Source organism: Stenella coeruleoalba (assembly GCF_951394435.1).
Source record: "Stenella coeruleoalba genome assembly, chromosome: 3".
Lineage (NCBI taxonomy): Eukaryota > Metazoa > Chordata > Mammalia > Artiodactyla > Delphinidae > Stenella > Stenella coeruleoalba.
In genome coordinates, this window is record NC_137148.1 from 159,683,360 (window position 1) to 159,701,938 (window position 18,579).

An 18,579-nucleotide genomic window follows, 5' to 3' on the forward strand; every position below is an offset into this window, starting at 1 on the left:
CCGGGAGGCACCACCCTTCCACCGCTGCCTGTGCCCCCTGGAGGGGCGGCACCGCAGCTGTTGCTCGGCTAGGAGCTCTGGGTTTTATAAATAATGCAGCTTGGAGGTGGGGGCCCACTCAGCCTTGGGTCACCCACTGTGGCATCATCTCCAGCTGGCAGTCCTGTGGCAGAGCCCCTCTGCCTTCCAGCCTGCTCCTCCTCTTTTGCTATGTGAGTTTGGGCCAGAGGCCCAGCCTGTGTGAGCTGGGCCAGGGCAAAGGAGTGTGGAAGAACCCAGAACCCCCTGTCCTTTTGTACCCCGCCCCCACCAGCCTTCACAGGTTAACTGGCCACTGGCTCAGCAAATCCAGGCTGGGAAGGGATGACCCGCTGTACGGGGGCCTCCCCAGTTCCAGCCCCTCCATTTTGCAGATGGAGTAACCAAGTCCAGAGAGGGCAGGGATGGCCAAGGCCAGCCAGCTGATGAGCAGCTCCTTCCTGTCCCATTCTGCTGTCAGTCAAGGCTCTTCTCAGCCTCAGCTCAGCTAAAGAGCAGGGCCTGGGGGGCGGGGGGGATGTTTGGGAAAGTGGTTGCGGCTGAGACGTTGCCATGGCGATGTTGCAGGATGCCGAGCTGAAGTGGGGGTCTTACAGGGTCTCTGGGGCCCCCAGCTCCACATCCCTGTGGTCTTCTCCTCCCCATCTCCTGTCCCTCACCCAGAGGCCTGTCAGGCAGCTCCGGTGACAGGCTGGGTGGGTGACAGGTGGTGCAGGTGATGGGCTGGGTGGGTGACGAGCTGGGTGGGTGACAGGTGGTGCAGGTGATGGGCTGGGTGGGTGACGAGCTGGGTGGGTGACAGGTGGTGCGGGTGCGAGGCAGGCAGGTGACAAGCTGGGTGGTGACGGGCCCTGCTGATGACAGGCAGGGGGTGTGGTTGGCGGGGATGCTGTCTCCTGGCTGGTGGCCTGTCGCAGCCCCCCACCCTCACGCGTGTGCACATGCACAGACTCTGGGCTCAGAGCTTGGGGCTAAGATACTAATGAGGCTTATTACGTGTGGGGGGGCAGGTGCCCAGGCTCACTAATGAGAGGCCTTTAACGAAGAGGGGAGACAGCTGGGGGGCTTTGAGGAATTTGGCTGGCCCTCCTGGTCTGGAGGATGAGCCAGGTCGGGGCCCCACCTACCCTTCCCCCCGGCCACTTGGCTTTGTGTTAATACTACCCACAGTCATGATAGTTACCATTGTCCAAGCGTTTGCTACACTGGCCGAGCCCTTTACATGCGTTTTCTTATTTCAACTCAGCAGTCGTAGGAGGGAGGCACTATTGCCCATTTTATGGATGAGGAATCTGAGGCTGAGAAGGCAAGGGACTTCACGTAACAAGTTTCTGTTGCAGCTGACATTTTAATCTTAAGTCTTTCTGTCCCCAGAGCCCGTGCTCTTAACCATCCCACCAGTAACACTCAGGTCTTGGCGCAGACCCCGACCTTCTCTCAGGGCCTCAGTTTCACTCTTCTGGAAAATGGATGTGCGGTGGAGGAGTGAGCACCATACGCTCTTCAGCTCTGACTTGGGTGGCTTCAGGGGCTCCTCCAGTTAACTGTCAAAGCCTCACCCCATCTGGCCCAGATTCTAGGTGACACCCCTGGACTGGAGAGAGGGCAGGGCTTAGCACTGAGGGAGCGGAGCTGAAGGGGGATGCCTGGGGTATCCAGACCACTTCCTGCATTGTGTGGTGGGGAGGCTGAGGCCTGGAGAGGAGCAGCAAGGGCCCAAGGCCACACACCCTGTAAGCTGTAGGGCCCCGTGGGATCCCAGGTCTCCTGGCCTGTTGGAAGGGCGGGGCTGGGAGTGGTGCCAGAGCTGGGAGGTCACCTCCTCCTGGACCCCACCCACCAGCCTAGCTTCTGCCCTGGAGGTTGTGAGCCCCTACATCCTGGGAGGGGGCAGGGGGCTGTTGGCCACCTCTTTAGGGCCATGCCCCTTCCCCGTCAGTCTGGGCCCGTAGTGTCAGTTGATCTCCTCCCTTTGGGACCCATTGGGGTGGAAACTCCCTGGCAACAGCTGATGGATGGGTTAAGGCCTTGACATTGGCCTGGGGCCACAGCATGACCCTGGAGGGACCAGGCTAGGGCTGGGGGGCTTGGAGGGGAATTTAAGGGAGAAGAATTAGGGTCATAAATCTTGGAGCGTCTGGGTTCTCTTCTCCTCGACCTTAATCTCTTACCAAACCTGCTCTCCGGCTGCTCATCCAAGTCTGAGGGTTGAGGGGGGTCCACCTGCCCATTCCCCTCTCCCTCCAACTGATGCCTCCCCCCCCCCCCGAAATTGCACCCCCTATGGGGAAGAACAAGTTGCAGCCACTGCCGCTGGACAGAATTAAGAACTTGTGTGTCTAGACTACTGGATTTGGCCTCTGATTCATAACGGTAGGCAGGGCAGAGAGCTTCACTGCCTCAGTGTCCCCAGCCTTGGGTTTGAAATCCTCTCCTGGTGCCTGACTGCTCAGTCAGGAAGGAGTGCTAAGACCAAGAGGGATTTCACAGCTGCGGGACACATGGCCCTGTCCTCAGAAGCCCCATTCTGAGATAAGCAGCACAGTCCTGGCCTTGAGAGCCCTCAAACCCAGAGGTGAGGTCTTGAACTCAGGCTGGGTGTGCGCTGAGGCTCAGGTAGGGAGTGGGTGGTGCTGGGTGGCTGGTCTGTTTTCTGAAGCAAAGGCCGAGGCTGGGGAGAGGCCAGAAGAAGGGTGGAGGTTTGCCTGGGGGCCTGAGGAGCCGTCTGTGGTTGGGGGTGGGAGCCTGGAAGGGTCTGGCTTTCCCATAGTCCCGGGCAGCTGTAGCCTGAAGTTCTGGGGCCCTCCTAGCTCCCCAGGGAACCCGCTGCTGCCCGGCCCTGGGGACCCAGGCGTCCTGGCGGGTGAGGGCGGGTCTCCGGCAGGCGCCCTGCCAAGCCTCGCAGCCTGCTCACCAGGAATCTTGCTGCTGAGAGATGGAAGATCCAGGTCGGGCCTGCAGCTCATCTCTCCCCTCCGGGAGGAGGAGGGGCCCAAAGATTCCTTCCTGCACCTGCCCTCCCATCTGGGGCAGGGCCCTCCTCAGCAGTGGGTGGGGCTGGGGGGCCCAGGACAGGCCTCTAAGGCTCCGTCACATGTCCTGGAGCCTAGCCCAGCCAGCAGTGGGCACCGGGGCACTCTGGAGGCAGAATGAGCCTGGTGTGGCAGAGGAGAGGCGGGGGTAGGGTGCTGAGGCCACAGGGGGCCCTGCATAGGGGCCTAAGCCTGGCCCTGGCCCCCACTGGCTCCCCCAGGGCAGAGGGTGAAGAGTTGGTTCTCTTCCATTATGGGAGCGTGATTTTATTCCACGTGTCACGGAGTCTGAGATTAACTTGCTCACCAGTCTGTGACAAACCCCTCACACCCAACACACACATACACACAGGCAGAGACACACGGAGATCCTTGGTCTCACAAAGGCACCTTCCACAGACACACATAAGCATTTCCATGCTACAACGCATGGCAGACTCTCACATGCAGATGCACAAGCACACACCGAGATACAGTGTGTAAAGATACACCGAGATCTAGATCCACAGTCTCCAAAGCACAACGTTCTCCCACTCACACTAAGGCCACACAGACAGAGATACAAACAGGCGGTCCAGGGGGCTGCTCGCAGCCCTACCTAGACATGCACAGATCAAGGACGCCCGGTGCCCCACAGGCACAGACACATAGACACACACAACCCCAGACACAGTCTTGTGGGCAAGCCTAGACCAACCGCCACACACACTGAGACAAAGGCCCAGATACATACAGAGACAAAGACAGGCACAGACACACAGCCGGCAGCACGCACACAAGCACAGGCGTGCACACCCGGACACAGACAAAGACAAATAAATGCCCAGAGGTTTTGCTGTGGACAAAATGTGAGGCGCACACACACATCTGGGCCTCCTGCTCGACCTCTCTACCTGGGGACGTGGTGATCTGGTGCCCGTGGCTCCAGGGAGAACGCTGAGGAACCTTCTGCTTGGTCAGAGCCCCCCACCCTGGGCCCAGGGCCAGCCCCCACCTCTGGCTCCCGGCCCGTGGCCGAGGCCATGCAGCCACACCCTCAGCAGCGCCCTGACATCCTACCTTACCCTCCGTGTCGTGCACACTCACGGTCACACCGTCTCCTCCTGCACGTGCTCACGACACCCTCCACGCCCGCACACTTATGGTTTCTCCCTCATACCCCCCTCAGGTGTCCCCTCCTTGTTGTCTTTCTCAATCACTGTCCCCACCCCCTCGCCCCGCAGACATGCACAACCTCCAGCACAGCCTTCGTGGCCCACACCCTCGCCTTCTCACGCAGACCCCCATGCACAAATAGAACGCACGGGCTCTCCGCCACAGACCCACAAGCCACGTACACGCGCTCCTTCACATACTTCCTCAGCACCGCTCTCACAGACTGATTCACAAATGCAGCACACTCACACACGCACACTCCCCCGCATACATCCCCACCGCCTTCTCACATGCGCGTGTGCGTGCACACACACACTTTCAGAGCCTCCCTCACACCATCACTTTCCTTCCTCTGTCTCTCACAAACACTCCCTCTGCCAAGAGCGTGGCTCTGCTGCAGAGCAGCCCCTGAAGTACTTGTCACTGTACTCCACCACGTCCTTGGCCTTCCTGGCCTCAGTCTCTTCCCTTCCACCTCCAGCCCTGCATACTGTGGCCTTGTATTCTTTTGCCATTTCTCTGTTTAGTCAACAAGAATATAGAGAGTATTCATTTATTCATTCAACAAATGTTGACTGAGCACTGATTATGGGTTAAGCATTGGGGATACTATGATGACACAGGTCCTTCCCTCGTAGAGCTCTCAATTTTGTGTCCAATTCGTTTGCTGCTTGTCTCATCTGACTAGAATGGAAGGTAACCCTTGATCTTGGATGTTGAGAGATGTGTAGGAGTTCACAGGAGGAAAAGTAGGGGAAGGATGTTCTAGGCAGAGGGCAAAGCATGTGCAGAGCCTACAAGTAAATCAAGGTACAGTAGGCTGGAAACTGAGGTGATGCTCAGAGACTAGAGGAGAAGCTGCAAAGAGGGAAGAAGCCAGATGTCACAGAGTTTAGATGCCATGCTCAGGGGTTTAGATTTTGTCTAGTGGGCCACAAGGAGTCATGGGAAGTCTTTAGTGACAGGACAGGGTGAGGAAATGATGGTGGTCTGACCTAGAAGAGGTGAGTGGGAAGGAAAGGAGACTCATTTAGGCACAAGAACCAGTGGGGTTCCAGTTCCAGAGCTGTGACCTCAGGAAAGTCACACAACCTCTGTGACCTGGGTCCATCACATGAGGATGGGAGACAGTACCAGAGCCGGGCTTATGGTATATGCTCGGTAAACAATAGGCATTATTGTCAGTTATCGGTAGGACACGGCAGGGCATCAGATGAGGAGGAGATTTTACTGAGCACCTACTGAGTGCTGGGTACTGCGCCAGGTGCTGGGGCCCAGAGGGGAGGTGGTCTGCGGCTTCAGGAAGCTCACACACCGTAACCACAGCTCACGTGGACAACAGAGCGCGGGGTGTGAGGGTAGAGGAAGCACCTCGGAAGGTTAGAGGAGCATGAGGACTCTGGGTGGCTCACGAAGGAGCTGGCATTGAGCCGGACCCTAAAGAGGCTGGTTGAACTTGGGCAGGCAGAGGTGGGAGAAGGAGCTTCGGGGAGAAGGAGCCCTGTGAACGACAGCCTGAGGGCAAGGGGTCTAATCCGGCTGTTGTGCGGGACACAGGAAGGGGGTGTCGTGGGATGGGATTATGGAGGCGAGACCTTGGTGGCCAGGCTAAGAGGGGGGGTCAGCACGGGGTGAGCTGCACTCTAGAAATCCCATGTTTTGGTGGTAACATGGAATGTGTCCATTAGAGACTCTGCTCCAGGCTCCGCCAGTAAGCCGTTGCCCTCTTCGACCTCAGTTTCCCCATCTGTGTGATGAGTTCAGTCTTGTTTAGGAGGGAGTTCCGGTATCATGTCCTGGGGCTGGCCTAGCCTACTTTGTTGGGCATCTTCTGGCCTGGGATTCTGGGTCTCAGCAGTGCTTCCTTCCTGAGCACCCTCAGCCAAAGAAAGGAGCAAAATGAGGGGTTCCCCAGAGGCAGGTTTTGGGCGCTGCAAATGAGGGGCCAGGAGCTCCACACGGAAGGGTGGGGTCTTTGCCTGGATCTGACTCCAAGCCCCAGAGGGAAACCAGAAGAGAATGTCAAGGTCCCTCTTCCCTCTCGCCCTGACCCGTGTGGTGGCAGATGTGGGCCATGTGCCCAGTCCCTGGTCCCAGGGGGTATCAGGACTATTCTGCCCACTGACAGAGGAGCGGGGCTTGGGTTCAAGAATGTGGCCCAGGGCTTAGAGTCCCCTGGGGTTAAGGAGCCAGGAGGCCAATCTTAGGGTGGCAGAGCCAAGTAAACGCCCATGGGTAACAGGGTTCATTTATATTTGGTGTTGCCAGGAGTTGTGGTCTAAGGCAAGTCCTGGTGACACCCAAAAAAATAAAAAATGAAAAAAAGTGCTGATTTTATAAAGACTGCTTTCTTCCATAGTTGACAAACTTATGATGGTACCGATGGTTGGATACTACTCTTAGAGATGAAAAAGGTCTTAAGGAATCTTCCATATTCCATTCACCAATCTGTGTTCTTGTTCAAAGCAAAATTAATTCCTTTCAAAATTAACGTATTAGCTTAATAATAATTTTTAATCTTAAAATAATCTATCTGTGAGAATGGGAATTTTGGGTAGGAAAAAGTGACAGAAGATGGGACAAAAAGAGAATTCATAGAAAGACAAAACAGAATTTTTTAAATGGTGGGTACAAACTTCTGTTTCCAACTATATCAGTTTACCTTAGGAAAACATATTAGAAAGGCCAGATAAATCATAAGCAACATTTGACTGTGAGCGTTAGAAAGCTACTGAGGTAGCCATGACCTAGAAAAGTAAAATAGAGAAAGAAACTCACTGAAGTGAGAACAATATTCTGCACATGCGTTTCTAGCCCAGTCATTTAGAAACTACTGATGAAGAGCAAAAGTCTGAGAAAGCAAACGTGGCTCCTAAGAGGTAGAAAAGCCAGTAGAACGTAGGACAATGTCATAGGACTAAGGAAACCAGAGTTGGAATTGAGAAATAACAAGGCAGCTAGAATTTTAAGGACCAAAATCACAGAGAGAGTAAAGATTCAGAGAACGGAGCTGCATTCAGCAACAGTGTTCCCTTGCAGTATTTTCCATGTATAAAAGGTAGACAAGACAAGATGCTAAGAAGTCAAACAAAAGCTAACTGAAGTCAAAGCAAAGACTTAGTTGGCTCATAATGCTGAAGAGACAAAATTGGGGTTCAGAACCTATGAAAGATTTGTGGCCCAATGGAAAACTAATGATACGAATTAGGACACTGGAAGTCTCTACATGTGTGTGTGTGTGTGTGTGTGTGTGTGTGTGTGTGTGTGTGTCTGTCTGTCTGTCTGTCTGTGTGTCTGTGTGTCTGTGTGTTAGGAAGGTTGATGCAACATCTACATTGAACCTTACAAAGAAGGAAAATGAGTATGAAGTTGGTCCAGGTGACTGAGGTGATCTTCCCCTACCTAAGAATAGGAAATTCTCTCCTCAAGAAAATACAGTTGACCCTGGAACAATGTAGTATTTAGAGCCGCTGATTCCCTGTGCAGTCAAATATCCACATACAACTTTATGGTCGGCCCTTCTTATCTGTGGTTCTGAATCTGAGGATTCAACCAACCACAGCTCATGTAGTACTGTATTACTTATTGAAAAAAAAATCCATGTATAAGTGGATCTGTGCAGTTCAAACCCAGGTTGTCCAAAGGGCAACTGTAATGTCATTCAGATTCTCTACAACTTGTCATATCCCAAGTCTGGTATTCACTGAAGAACCACCAAGACTACCAAGAAAAGGAGAATTAGAATAAAAAACAAAACAGAATCAGAATCATAGATGACCTAAACATTAAATTTCATACATATTTTGGTAAATATTATCAAGGTCAAGAAAATAGATGACAAGGTGAAGAATTTAACTTGACAACTAGAAACTAGAAACTGATTGAAGTTGAACTGATAGAGTTAAAAATTATACGAAATTTAAAACTCGGTAGTGGATTGGACACAGGTAAAGAGAGGTAAGTGAACTGGAAGATAGAGTAGTAACAATATAAAGACTAAAGCACGGGAAACGAAAAGAATAAAAAGTACACATAAGCGCATTTGAGACATATGGGCCACAGTAAACATTTTTATCATATGTGTAAACTGGAGTCCAAAGAAAAAAGGAGAGAGAGATTGGGATGAAAACAATATTTCAGAAATATTAACAGCTGAGAGTTCTCTAAAACTAAAAGGAATATATGGAGCCTTAAATTCAACAAGCACTAAAAAAAAAGCAACAAGAACAAATACAAAGAAAACCACACCTAAGATCACCACAGTACAATTCATGAACAGCAAAGAAAAACATGACATCTTAAAAGCAGCCCAACGAAAAAGAGAGAGATTACTTTCAAAGGAACAATAGGATTAAGATTACAGTTTACTTCTCAGAGAAACTGAATGGATACTAGAAAATAATGGAATAACATTTTTAAGTGCTAAAGAAAAGAGCTGCCCATTGGGAATTCTAGAGGCAGAGAAATTGTTGTTTGGAAGGAGAGATGCAATAAGGAAATTTGCAGACAAACAAAATTTAGAAAATATTTTCTCATCAGAACTGACTGAATTAAATTATAAACGGAGACCTGCAGGCAGAAGGAAGATTATCACAGATGAAAATAAGGACTTTATAAAGAATTATGTATAACAGAAAGGATAAATAAGTGGATAAACCTAAATAAAATCTAACAACACAAAAGGGTAATAATAAAATATATCAAAAATTAGAATGCATTAAAACAAATGGAAGAGGAAAATATAGTAAAAGAAATGTAAGATTTCAGCATTGCCTGAGAAGCAGTAAAACAGCTAATAAGTCATGGTACATGTGTAACTGCTACTTATATAAAAATAACAAGCTAATACAAGGCAAAACGGAATTTGAAGAAATCTCAAAGGAAGAAAGAAGAGCAAAAGGAACATAACAAGGTGGGACAAATAGTAAACAAGGAGTAAACGATCTGTAAGAAAATACATTAACTGTAAATACTCAAATGACAAGGATTATTGAAACAAACAAAAAACCTAATTCTATGCCACCTACAAGAGACAAGAGTCAGATTGAAAATGAAAGGATTCAACAATTATGTCATAACAACAATAAGTAAAATTGAAGAAGATTTTTTAATGTTAACATAGATTTGAAAGCAAAAAGTATCACTGGCGATAATGCAGGATAATAAAACCCACTGTTACTTTACAAGGAATATATTATAAATCTAAACTTCAATGCAATATATGAAGGGAAATTCCAAAAATCTAAGTAGAAATAGAAAAATCTGAATTACCTAGATCAGTAACATAGAACCACAACAATAAATCAGCAGATTATAGAAGATCTGAATACCATCATTAAAACTTTGGCCTAAATTTATATAAAACACTGCACCAACCATGATGGAATATATATATCCCGCAGAAATTTTTAGGTGCACATGGCACGTTTATAAAATTGACTATATTCTGGTTATAAAACAAGACTCTGAATAAGCAAGAAATTTAAAACTATATAACCAATATTTTAGCAAATAGTTGGATATTAAAGACATACGTCTGATCATTATGTAGGTCAAAGATAAAGTTGCAATGGGAATTAGAATTTTATTAATTGAATGATAATGAAAACATGCCATAACAAAACCTGTGGGTTGCAAATAAAGCTGTGGTCATAGAGAAGTTTATGTATTCCAATTATACTCTCTAAATGTAAAAGGGAAAGGAATAAAGCAACTAGAAGATAACCTATCACCCTGAGGTAGGCAGCTCCTGAACTGTACCTGGTGGGGAAGGCAGGGCAGAACTTCAGGAGGCCAGCTGAGAGCACGGTGAACACCATGTCAGGAGCAGTCTCCAAGAAAGAGAATTTAATGTACAAAGGGATGACAAATATATTTAAGAGCTAGCACCCTGACCCTTCTTAAGGATGACTTACGTTGCTGGGGAAAAAATAAGAAGTGCTCGATGTAGCAGGTGAATAGCTTTATAATTCCCAGGAGAATCTTGGTACCAGGACCACACAATGAAGAACTTGGAGTCCCCATGGCTAATCCAGCAGAGAAAAAAGGAGGAACAGAGATGCGAGAGAAAATAAAGGGAACTCTTGGTGCAATTCGGTGCTGCTGCATGCCCAAGTCCAGGTATGTGCTCTGTATCTCCACATCTTAAATAAAAGCCACCATGTTCCTCAGTCTTTCAGGTACTTAGAATTTCTCTTTAGAACCTGAAAATGGGGTCAGGTTTCCGGTCTGCATTGCTAGAGTACAAAATAGAGGCAGGATGTTTGAAATAGTTCTCCATCTGGCAGAGGAGGCCTTGAAGCTGTGAGCCACTCGCTGCAAACCAGCAGGACATGAAGGATTCTTGAAGGATTCTCCCGTGGGGGCCCAAAGGGGTTAAATGAGCACTCTTTGACTTGTACTTGGTGGTCCCAGAACTTGACGTGGGCTTGGAGACTTCCAGGAAAAGTCTGCCTTCCATCTACTGGCTTGGGTTTCTTGGGCTCTCTGCTCCAGGCTAATCCCTTCAACCTGCTTTTCCCATTTCTGCCAATAATCCCCCTCTCCAGACCTTCCTAATGCTCTTCTGGGGCAGGGGGGAGACTTACTGAGGGCAATGTTTATTTCTAGAGGGAGAGGTGACCACATGACTTCACACTGGTCGTCCCCTTGATTATTCAGTTTCTGTCTAGATTAGTCGTGGGTGTTTGTGCACCCCAGCCTCACCCGCAGGAGGCTTTAGAACACTGTCCTTATCTCAGCACTGAGCCTCTATCTAGCCTCCTTCCCTCTCTCTCCTTACCCATCTTTACCCACAGACTCGCAGGCTTTCTGGACCTCAGAGGAAGATAAGCACTTCACAGAACCTCTGCTACAGAACCAAACATATTGAAATGACTCTTTACGAAGATACTGAAACAACAGAAAAAGAATACATGATGATTGTTTCTCCTGAGGGTTCAGTTACCTAGGGGGCCTTTAGCAAACTTTGACTGATAAATCTAACCTTTCCTTCCTTGGCAATAGTTGATAACACTGTGAGGAAAACAAGTTAGAGAATGGAAAAACAATATTTGGATTTCAACGAAATAATAAAGATGCAGGGACTATCTTTGACTTTTGCAAGGTAAGAAGAGAGTTTACATTTTGATTATTTGATGGCAGGAATCCCTTTTACAACAGGGCCAGTCTGCATGATGCATTTAAAAATCAACCTTTTCAAATATAGCCATAACCCCCACAAGATTTCTTGATTTCTCTGGGGTCAGATAAACTGTCACATTTCACAGTGGTGCCCTGTACATGAAAATGATAAACATAATCTGGAAGCACGGCAGTGGCTAAAACTATGGAGCTGGCAGCCATTCGCTGAAAGGATTTTTTGCTTTTAATTCATTGCATAAAATGCTAATGTCCAAATTCAGGCAGGTAGCTCTTACCAACCATCAAGAGCTTCAACCCTGCTAACAGCTAAGTATGCACTTTTAAACCCTACTTTGACTGCTCCAGAAACTTACTGGGTTTCGTTAATGCCTCTGTTACTATTTCCTTTGTGTCGTTTTCTTTTTCTTTAAAAACACAGCTGTGTGATCTTGGGGAAGTTATATTATTTCCTTGAGACTTGGTTGCCTTCTCTGTGAATATCTGGGTATAATTTTAGTATTGCTCAATAGAATTTTTGGTGATAATGAAAATATTCTATATCTGTACCATGCAATGCAGTATTCAATAGCTACATGGAGCTAATAAACATCTTTGAAATATGGCAAATGCAACTGAGGAACTGAATTTTTAATCTTATTTTTAAATTTGTTTAAATATAAATAATGCCATGTGGCTAGCATCTGTTGACAGTACAGATCTACATAATATTTTAAGGACACTCTCCACTCAAAAACTCTACCATTCATTAACTCAACCTAAATATTTTTGCCCTCTGACAAACAAAAAATAATTTATGCTTCCCTTGAAATTTTCTGTCAAGACCTTTATCAGTTTGGGGACATTATATTCTTAAAATTGACTTTGCTTTATGAAACTTTAATAATGCTGGAGTTTCCTGCCCTTGGTAACACCTTTGTGTTGATGGGAAATATTGTGGATGATCAAGGACCATTTCAAGAGATCATGGAGAGAAACCTCCTTCTGGATTTAATTTCATTATGAGGATGTCAAAATGCTACATTACTTAAAATAAAACCCGTACCGTTTTTATGCTAAGTTATAGTCTACATGTAGATGGAAAAATGTTAAAAAGATTTTTAAAGAACTGCGCATCTGTTTTTGAAGCTGATTTGCCTCTTCAAGGCTTGCTAGCACTTTATCCATCTCAGTGCTATTTCACTTAGTAAACAAATGCAGTTGCCATAATTGCTGCATATGTGTCTGTGTTCCCTTCTAGGCTATATGTTTTTGAAATTAGATACAATATTTATATCACAGGCCCTATGTATAGCACAATACCCATTGCTAATTCAGATTGTGCTTAAAGATATGAGACAAAATTTAAGACTTTTATTATAGTCATAAACATCTAGCAAACCAACCAGAAAATAAATGCTAGTTTTCAGTTGGTTGGCCGAGAACAAAAAAGTGAAGAATACCTAATGCAAAACCATATCTCTAATAACTACTGTTGGATTTAGAGCACACACATGCTAAAAAATATCTTCTTATCAAAGATTTGAGGTTGGACCTGAAAAAATTATATCAGAAGTGAAAATAATCATGTGGTCTGACCAGCGTGGATCACACAAAGTAAGTGTATACTATGTATAAAGTAGATAACTACGAGGTCCTGCTGTATAGCACAGGCAACTATATTCAATACCTTGTAATAACCTATAATGGAAAAGGATCTGAAGAAGAAATACATATATCGGAATCACTTGGCTGTACACCTGAAACACAACATTGTCAATCAACTATACTTCAAGTAAAACAAAACAAAACAAAAAACTAAGTGTAAAGGGAAGTATAGTTTTATAAATTCACCTCTGATATCCAATGGACCAACTGAAAGACAACAGAAACTACAACTATCTAGGAGACAGGACATGGCCGGCAAACCAGGCCGTTACCCTCGGTAACGGTCATACCTGCCAAAAAATATACAGACTAGCCTGCATTCATGAATACATAGGAATTCTTCATTTATCTGGCATTGTTAGGCAATGAGGTATTGTATGTTAGGAGAAGTTTTTTTAAAATGACAAATTGAAGAGGAGTTATTTTAACCTTCACTCGGTAATGTTTTTCTAAAATTAAGAAATGTATCTACTGGTGTATCTAATGTTTCCTTGATAACTCGGGGTCATCAGTTCAATCAACGTTTGCATGAATAATGCAAATGGAAACAAGACAGGCATGCTTACTGAAACTGAAAATGACATAGCAATGGCTGGAATAACTGATGAGAGAGCAAGAAAAAAGCAAAACTGAAAACAAACCGTGATCAGGAAACAATCAGTCAAGTTCTGACTTTCTGTACTTAGTTTCAAAAAGAGACACCACAAATCCCAGCGAGAGACTCCAGCATCATTAGCTGTCTTTCTCCTTTGTTTCCACCTTCCTTTCCTTTTCCTTCTACCCTAGATTGTTCCAGGAAGTGTTTATAGCTCCTTGCAAGACAAATTCTAATACTTGCTTTCTCTCACACAAACTTCACAATATGTCCATGTGGTAAATGGTGTGGAGGTAAAAGAGAATTCATCACAGGGACAGCTCCTACGAAAATAAAATTAGAAACTAGCTTCTAAACATGCAGAGAGAAGGGCGTGGTGTCAGGCACTAATTTCCTTGCGCATTCCTCTCCATTTCTAATAGACGTTCTTCTTTACCAAGATCCGTTTTTTTTGGTGTCCTGTTCCAGACTGCTCCACTCCGCCCATCCTCATCCTGTAAAATACATTCACACTCTTTTGTGACCCTCCTTATTTGCCCATTAAAGAATCAATCATAGAACTGTCGGAATTAAATACAGAGTGAAATTAAAATACTGGAGTCACTTGGAGGGTTTAAGCAGCTCCACCAGAAAATACTGGGCATGGATTTAAAAGAGGCTGCGTGGGACTTGCTCTTGTCCAAGTTCTTTCTCAAGAAGTATCTGAAATAAGCCTAAATTCAGAGTTAATCAGACTGGCCTGCTTTCTCAGGTGGACTGGAATTCTGCTCTTTCCTCTCAACTCCCTGATGTCAGTGGTACTTTCCGGAGAGGAGGTGGACTTCTCTGCCTACTGCAGAAGCTCAGTTCCCCCAGGACCCACTCCCCATCTGAATCCCACACTGGAGGCCAGATGCCAGCCTTCCCAGAACATTCGTGGCCTCCTTTCAGTTTTTGACCTGCTCAGATTGAGTCCCTCTAGACTCTTTCTGGAAACCTGATCTTCAACCCCTTTCCCTGACCTCGATGGTTACCTTCCTACTTTAGGCCTCAGGTGCTTTAGCTATAAAATGATATAGTTGCCCTTAATTCTAAAGTCTTCTTTCTAAAGCTCTACAATGTGGTGGCTCCTTGAAAATGTTTCTCTTTGCTGGTTTTAATTTTGTAGAGAATTAAAACCCCAGCCACTCTAAAAGACAGTAAGTTACATTGGATAAGGAAAGTGTGCTTTTGTAGTTAGATTAACAGGGATGGAAGACGACTTAGTATGTTTTAAGATACTCATGATCCGTTCTCGCGAGAGTCGGGCAAGAAGGGGAAGAGAGTTAATAAAATACCAAACAATTGTGACAAATTAAGTTCACCAAGATGTAGGTGATTAGTTACTACTTGAATAAGCCACACAAATCCAATCCAAGTTTTCCTTTAGTTTTCTAAGAAGGATCCCAGTGAACTGAGTCCCATGTTCAGTGACTCCACGTTCAATGGCTTAGTCTTTAAAAACCGTTACGTTGCTGGAAGCAGAAATATTGCCCATCAGTCCTAATTGATGTTTAGCTATCACGCACATTTGAAATAAATTTATTACTTTGCCTGATCTCAGTGTAATACATTCCAAAGGGGCAAAGAGCACACGAAAAGTTATGGAGTCTCCATCTTCTACACTGAAGTGTGCAATAAATTACATATTATTTGGCCGTGAAATTCACAAGCCATAGAAACCACACCATTAGCAATGTATACAGTGGTAAACAGCAAGTAATGAGAATGATATAAAACCAAACAGACTGTGTAGGTTGGCACTGCTGCCAATAAAGCAATTATTAAATGCATTCATATGCATCTACGCTAGGTAAGCTCTTTAGGGCAATTGATATGAGTTCTACATACCTGTCAGGATATTATATGTAAAACTAACCTGAGGTTTCCCTGAATTATTAGCATATGCTATAGAAACTTAAATGAAAAAATAAAAAAATCCAGCAAGGGAAACTCAAAGATTCTTTGCTTTTTCACTTTACTGCATATACACGTCCATCTTAAACAATCTATATGCTTATATCCAACAAGAGAGCATTGTTTTGCAAGACTGTTTGGGTTCTATCAGCATGTAAAGGTCGGACAACTCAACTTTAGCAGAGTCAGCTTTCAGGTGAATAATTGTTTCTTTCAGGTTGCGAGCATTTGAATTCTCCAGAAATGTTTCCCAAAATATGAAAATTAAAAGAGTCCTAGGACACCGTCCTTTAGAAGTTTTATAGTATCAAGGTTTTTGGAGGAGGAGTATCCTTGTCCATTATCAACACAATGATTCCAAGCAGGTCAATTTTTGCTGAGAATATTATATAACAGAACCCACTTCACCTCCATTATACTGACAATGATCTTCCTTACTTCAACCTTGTGCTTCTTATAAAGTTGAAAATACTGAGCCAAGAACAGACAGTGACAATGCCAGAGACTCAGATGTACCTATAGGTGCCTTCAGACAACATCAGCCACCCAGGCTAAAGTCCTGGTTTAAAACATCCCAACATGAATGAATCTCAAAAACCATATGCTGAGCAAGTGAAGCCAGATCAGAAGGGCACCTACTGTATTATTCAACTTACATGAAATTGTAAACTGGGCAAAAGTCATCTCTAAAGATAAAAAACAGATCCGTGGTGGCCTTGGGGTGGGAGATGGGGATACTTTTGCAAAAGCCTAGGAGGAAACTTTCTAGGGTTTTAGAATTGTTATCTATCTTTATGGGGGTGCTAGTTATACAAATGTATACATTAATTAAAAGTCACTGAGCCGTTGACTAAAAATGTCTGCATTTTATTGTATGTAAATGATACCTTAATAAGGTTGATTACAAAATGAACCAAAACCAAAACAAAGCAGAAGAAAAACCTCTCAAGACCTTAAAGAAAATACACTGTTTTCTTCCAGGGTACCAGACTGGAAATGAGGCATTGGTCTGTTCTACCCTAAGATTATCCTTAGGATTATCTAGTCTATTTTAAAGCACTAGAGTCCCCTATCAGGAAAACTCACCCCACGTTTAATTACGTTGATTTCTTCTGTGCCTCTTCTCCCAGCACAGTGAAGCCATTCACGGAAGAAAAACCAGCTTTTTCCAACTTTGCATCACCATATATTATTTGCAAAGCTATTATTTATAGAATAAAATTTGGCTACACTTTGTAAAAATCTAGCTTTTTGAGGCTTACAAATCTTAACAGTTAACCTATTGCCTCCACTGGAATTTGGAAAAAAAATTATATTGAAAATGAATAGCTGAGAATTGACATTTTTGCTTTTTGTGATTTTCTCTTCCCCTAAGATAGAAGTGAGTAGGAATGAGAAACACATACATAAAGAAAAAAAATTATCTTGCTGCCTTTGCATGGTTATAATTTATAGGAGGCCCTTTTCAACAATAATCTATTATCAGAATCAATAAAATATAATCTCCATGAAGGCCAGGCCAGGATATTTGTCTCTTTTTCAGCAGATTGCAATACAAACCACATTCATGGATATGCTTCTTGATGATCTTTGTAATACTGGAACAGTTGCCCATTTCCTCATGCCTCTTCACCTTAACTTCAACCTGGTTTTTCACCAATGACCTCACATTTCCTTCTCTATCACTTGGTTGTGGGCCTCTTTTCCAACTCCAACTCCAACTCCCATTTCACTCTGGCACCAAAGGAAGACTCACACCTTCCTGCTTTTTAGTGATACCTCAAGGTCATTACCGTATTGTGATCACCCTGAAGAATAGCCAGACAATTGTCATTTCAGAGCCATCTGACAGTTTGTAGCTCTAAAAATTAACTAAGGGCCAAATTTGTCAAAAATATCCTAGTTTAAGATTTTGGTAATACAGCAACAGTAATCGCGAAGTCACTTATGACAATCAGTGTGGGAAGCACCCTCCTTCAGGAAGATCCTTTGCCATACAATACTCTTTCCCTGTCGGGTAATAAGGAAGAATGGCCGTGGAAAGTAACCTTTTGTGGAAAGAAATACTTGGCTTCGAGAAGCCAAGCAGTTCATATCTTTTTCTTAAATTAGATTCCCCATTAATTACTTTATCCACAAAGAGGTAATTATCAGAGTTATGTAAGCAATTAAGGAGATACTACTCCACATTCTTTCAGCTTGTTGACCTTTCTCACTTTATTTCATGTGGCTATCTGAAACATCAGTGATTTACATGCCTTTTTTTTTTGACAGATTTCTGTGTGTGTGTGTGTCCCCATGATGAAAACATCATTAAAGTAAAATATCAGGAATACATTCTTAAGAAGCAGTCGACTTAAAGTCCTAGAAAAAATGAAAGCACTAATATTCATGGACAACTCTACACTCTGAAAGTTACTCCAAATTTTGTTGACCTCTCTTTTGTCTAGGAGTTTTTCAAATTTTCTACCATGATCATTTGTTAGTTTTATAATTACATAATAAAGGCATTACATCATACAATCTTTTGTTATCCATTGCAGTTTTAAAACTATTCCTTTCTTTGTCCTCAGCAGATATGTCATAGATTATTAGTACACAAGCAAAGACTTTCAATGTAACAGTACTTTATAGTGAGAAGAACTGTACTGAGCTATCTCTAGCCTAAGACAATGCACTAGGAAAGCACTAGGAATTCTTAAGCACTAGGAATACAGAGACGATCAAGGGGCAAGTTCCTTGCCTTCGAGTATACATGATCATTATAGCAAATGCTTAAATAGCACTTAGTATGTAACTCACCACAGCAGTCTTATTATCCTCCTTTTTAATAGGTGAGCAGAAGAAGCCACAGGGAAGTCATAGGGTAAAGCCAGAATTTGAACCTAGGTAGACTAGTACACTCTCCACGGCTTTAACTACTACATTTATATATATATATATATAAACTCCAAGTATTCCAAAGTTACAAAACACTTATCTACCAAAACTCAAAAAGGAGCACACAAACTTGCATAGAAAATAAACATGTAAAAG

The 18,579-nt window shown here is 44.4% G+C and overlaps 1 protein-coding gene across 2 annotated transcripts in view; it reads left to right on the top strand.

The window, feature by feature from the left end:
• The window catches only part of LOC307185057 (uncharacterized protein), a 90,967-nt gene extending 73,076 nt beyond the window's left edge, over positions 1 to 17,891 (top strand). The window contains exons 6-7 of one of the 2 annotated variants that reach the window (XR_013827871.1): positions 10,203 to 10,346; positions 17,818 to 17,891. Coding sequence is in view for 1 of the 2 variants with exons in the window: in XM_079918840.1 (XP_079774966.1) it covers positions 10,203 to 10,300 (98 nt within the window). In the remaining variant the exon portion in view is untranslated. Of the gene's footprint in view, positions 1 to 10,202; positions 10,347 to 11,023; positions 14,871 to 17,817 lie in introns of those variants that run through there. The other variant, XM_079918840.1, reaches the window with a different exon arrangement.
• The last annotated feature ends 688 nt before the right edge of the window (positions 17,892 to 18,579 follow it).